The sequence below is a fragment of the Abramis brama genome, assembly GCF_963993115.1.
Source record: "Abramis brama genome assembly, chromosome: 1".
In the NCBI taxonomy this organism is placed as follows: Eukaryota; Metazoa; Chordata; class Actinopteri; order Cypriniformes; family Leuciscidae; genus Abramis; species Abramis brama.
This window is the reverse complement of record NC_139963.1, coordinates 12937467-12942178: the sequence shown is the minus strand read 5'-3', so window position 1 is coordinate 12942178 and position 4712 is coordinate 12937467. Positions and strand designations below refer to the sequence as shown.

The window sequence follows — 4712 nt, the reverse complement described above, 5'->3', positions numbered from 1 at the left end:
TTTTGTAAAAAATATGATTTCTGTCTAATATAACACCTAGATTTTAAACTGTAGAGGATAGAGTAAAGCATTAGATTCTCTGAACAGGTTTTTGGTTCAATTTAGGTCTTATCTGAATTATTTTAATTTTAATATTTAATAGTATTTGAATGTTAAGCAGCAAGCTCATAAGCTTCTGATGCAACTGCAACCAATCAGCTGTGCTATGTAGATAATGATATGATCACTAACAAATTGAGTTAAGGACCTACAGTATCAGCCTGCTCCATCTACAGTTTCATGACAGAACTTTGTATGAGTATCATCGTCAGCACTAAGTGGCAGCATATATACTGAAAATAATAGAGAGCCCAACACAGATCCTTGTGGCACTCCATAATTTACTGACGTTTATTTTCGTCTTCGCGATTTGATGTTTAGGAGCCCCTGCTCTAGAAATTTATTTTGTTCCCTAATTTTGTTATTTTAATCCAAAAAACATAATCCATCCTCCTGTTACACAGCATTATGTAGTTTTTCGGATAATATTTAAGGAGTTTGATGTAAAAACAACTCAATATTTGTATAAAAAGCAGATTTATTTATGAAAACATTGTAAAAAATAAGATAAAGATAAGACTTTGACAAGAGACATTCAAAATGTCAGTAGTGCCCTCAGGTTTAACAGTAGTGCACGAACCCTCAGTATTTCTGCAGGTTTTCAGTGTGCGCTCCCGCTGCCCAGCAGACAGACAGCACAGCGGCCCATCTCAGGAGTGCAGTACTCTTTACATCAACAGGATTGAATCCCTTGTCACATAAAATATCTCTTTTGTGAAACTATTAACAATCATGAGCATGTCAAAGGGACCCCTGGTACAATATATGTTTAACACAGCAATGAAAATGAACACGACTGCAGAAGGCATTCAGAAAAGATCTGTCTGTAAACACTGAGAGATGCTGGTTTGTGCAAATGTATGGTGCTCCTGTGAAGTTCACATACACATGCATCTTTACATATACAGTCCTGGCATTATTGTGTCATTCCAGAGAAAAATATTTGTCCTTGTAATATTTTATTAAAATATAATAACTTGCTTAGCCTCAACTAAATGTCTGCCATTAGAAATCTCTCTTCCTTTTTCATCCTCTCCACTCAAACCTTCTGACAATCTGGTATGTAACACATACTTTTCATAATCCAATCTATTCCCAATGGATAAAATCACTCATTTTCTTCTTGTTGAATATCATGTTTCACTCAGAAATACTTAAGATCACAGAAATAAAATGGGCTGTGAATGGCAGTGTTTTGACTTTCAAAGCTAACAGATATGTACTGTTTGTTGTTCCTCTGTAGCCTTGTACTAAAGTCACATCTACAGCTAAAAGCCCAAAAAAACAAAACAAAAGAAGAATATCCGGGAGAACGTTCAACCACACAAAATGAGAAGCTCAGCACAGTGATCATAAATTCTAGCGTTTCTTCCTCAGTTCTTCTGCGGCTCAGCCCTCAAACACAGCCTGTCTCGAAGAGTTTGAGCAGATCTTTACAGTCTGGATCGATGAGATCTGCTGGTTTCTCCCCATTTTCATTCTCTGCTTCCACACTGGCACCCAGAGAGAGAAGGTACCTAGAGAAGAAAATTATATTTTACATTTTAATACAAATAATTGAGCAAATCTGATACTATACCCCCTCTTGAAAACAAGTACACTTAAGTATACTTGGGGAAAAAACAGTACCTTTTATCATACTCTCCGGTATAGTAGTAGAGTTAAACTGTCCATTCATTGTGATGGTCCATTGTTCATTGTTTGTGTTTAGTGCATGAGTTAATGTATGTGTTGATGTATGAGTAATTTTGTCATTGAAATACATTTGTTTTTGCAAGCACTGGGTAATCTAATGCAATACCAATTTGTTTTCAGACGGTTTTTGGTGTTGCTTGTGTGAACTTGCTCTCACCGTGCAATCTCAGGGTAACCGTCGCTGCACGCCATATGCAGTGGTGTCCATCCGTTCTCATCCCTCTGATGAACGTCAGCTCCGTACTTTATCAGGAGCTTCACACACTCCAGGTTTCCTGAGAGAACGGCTTCATGGAGTGCTGCCATTCCTGAGAAGATGAAGAAAAATACAAATCAGCTCTTGTTATGGTTTGGAATTGGAAATATGGAATTATACTAATTCTCCCTAAACAGACACATAAAGAACCATGTATTAAGTTCATTGTGCTATTTCTGCACCACAAGCGGCAGCAAACGGAATGGCAAAATATTCCCCAAATCCTCCATCTTCCATTAGTTGGCAAACATATTTTTTTTTCCAAGAAGTTGAGAGTTTTTTGTTAACGTTCCCTTTCATCTTAAAGCGATAGTTCACCCTAAAATGAGAATTAAGTCATCATTTACTCATCCTGGTGTTGCTATAATGTTGTATGCCCTTCTTTCTTTTATGGACCACAAAGGATTTAAAAAAAAAAAACAATGTCCCACTAGCGCTCTTCCATATAATGGCAGTGAATAGCGACCAGCATCAAGCTTTTTTTAAAAAAGACACAAAAGTATCACAGGATGATCCCATGCGACACGTCCCGGATATATTTATTTTTCATTTTAGGGTGAACTATCCCTTTAATGCCATTTGCTCTGCTGGTGCGTACAGTCGAGGAAATCTGTGATTTTAATTTTTTCTACCATTGTTTAATAGGCAATCAGTTCTGGTGAATTGTTTTTGACCAATCATCGGAGAAATAACCATAAACACATAAACAAAGAAGGTCCTGAAGTAAACAGAGAAAAAAAAAAAAAAAAAACAGAGAAAAATATAAGTCAACAAAATCCATCACTGATGAACCATCCTACAATGATATTCACTCTCAGAATTTATTTTGCTTATTTACCCATAAAAACTTCATAGTATTACCTTAAGGGTACATACTATTACTTTAAGGTAACTAATATGCGACTTTTAAGGGTACAAATTCACCCTTTTAAGGTTACTGTCCCAGTGACAAGCTGGTTTGCACATGCTTTAATGATTTTTTCTGAAAAAAAAAAAAAAAAAAAATTTAATAAGATACTCAGTTCCTTTTAATAGACATCAAAGGAGTAGCATACTTTTTGTCATTACAGTGTCTACAAACAGATGTGTCCATTCAAGTCATCTTGAAAAGTTTGTATTTATGAGTTTATTAGTCATAATTATGACTTCAATAACTTTGATCAGAGCAAGATGGCAATAAAATTTCAACAAGATTCTTTAACTCTACACCTACAGTACAAATGAAAAATAAATAGTTATCCCCTTCACACACCCAACTCCGAAACTCTTAAGAAAATTGTTAATTCTCATAATTAAACTCAAAATTATGAGTTGTGCTGATGTTTTTTCTGACCTGACTTGAGCACACCATAACTGCCGAAGCTAACCCTTAACCCCCATTGGCCTGCCCCAACTAACTATTGGTTGAACCAGAAGTTGACATGTTAGACCGCTATATTTGATCTATGTTTCAAACACGCCATAAAGCCGATGCCTTCACACTCTTCAGGAAGTAAACCTATGAATGGTTTGCTTAATCTTAGCACAATACAATCTTATCACCTCTAAAATAAGTAGTAGATTTGGTAAGGTTCACTCACCAGAATGGAAGATGGTGTCCAGACGCACTTTCCTCGCCCTCATAAACCGGCCAATCTGTTCCAGCTCACTGTGTCGGACTAAATCCTGGAACACAACATCGTTTGTGAAGCGCACGGCCCGGGCGGGTTTGAGGGTTACAGTAGGAGTAAGTTGTACACCTGTCCGGGCCGAACTGCTCTGCCGTGAAGGCTTGCTATAGACGCCGGTGTAAGTAGAGGTGGGCTTGTACGCAGGTGTGTAAGCTGGTGGAGTGTAGTATGATGGCGTGTGGAGTGTCGTAGGGCTCAACTTCGTGGCACTGTAGTAGCTGGGCGAGTACGAGCTGCTGGAGTAAGGTGAAGGTGTGTAATGAGAGGATGTATAGTGCGTGTTGGAGCGTGTGTACTGTGACACCGGATACTGGTAGCTGTACTTCATTCCCGCAGACGCCACGGCTCTGCCTCCCCCCTCGGCTCTAGGCTCAAGAGGAGGACAAAGAACTCAAAATGCCTCAAATCAAGCTCCACGTTAGAGTAAAATCCTTTTTGGGGGGATCTTGAACCTCAACACTTTGGGTTCACACCGTCTTCTGTTTTTAAAACAACCACAATCCGCTTCAGGTCTGAAATAATGGCCACTTTTCCAGAGGAATCTGTTCCGTTTTGGGTGGATTTGCTTTTGTTAATTTATCTGTACCATCATCACTACTAGTTTCATTAACTTTATTGCACGGTGTGCACAGTCTGCTCTTCTGACAGTGAAGGTTGAAGCAGATCCCTATATACCCTTTGTAGGGTTATTTTGGGGATGTCATCCCCTGTATCGAGTGACTGTGGTGTAACTCCTCCCAGGTTCCCACTGTACTTTCACAAGCACATCAAGCTTCAACGCCACCCCCTAATAAATATCAATTAAAGCACCAATGAGCAGCCTGCCGGGTCTCTTTCGAAAAACTTGGACAATATGTGTTTACCACATAAATGAGCTCATCCTAAATAGCGTGATTGAACACATGGGCAACAGCTGAATGGGATGAACATTTTATGACAGGAGATACAGTCTAAGACCAGCAAGAGATGTGTGATCTTTCTATAACATTTAA

General features: G+C 38.6%; 1 protein-coding gene across 1 annotated transcript; it reads right to left on the bottom strand.

The window, feature by feature from the left end:
- Positions 1–559: 559 nt before the first annotated feature.
- Positions 560–4363, bottom strand: ppp1r27a (protein phosphatase 1, regulatory subunit 27a). The gene is made up of 3 exons (XM_084119112.1): positions 3631–4363; positions 1952–2102; positions 560–1616 (listed from the first exon to the last, which is right to left on the bottom strand). Exons 1-3 carry the CDS (start codon positions 4046–4048, stop codon positions 1496–1498), a joined length of 690 nt encoding a protein of 229 aa, XP_083975238.1. The 5' UTR covers positions 4049–4363; the 3' UTR covers positions 560–1495.
- Positions 4364–4712: the final 349 nt, after the last annotated feature.

Bases quoted from the DNA above. Each gene is read 5' to 3' on its own strand.
- ppp1r27a (XM_084119112.1), bottom strand. From the start codon at position 4,048: ATGAAGTACAGCTACCAGTATCCGGTGTCACAGTACACACGCTCCAAC. The intron at 2,103-3,630 runs GTGAGTGAACCT...TCATCTTCTCAG, and splicing joins GGACACCATCTTCCATTCTG to GAATGGCAGCACTCCATGAA. The intron at 1,617-1,951 runs GTGAGAGCAAGT...TTTCTTCTCTAG, and splicing joins GGTTACCCTGAGATTGCACG to GTACCTTCTCTCTCTGGGTG.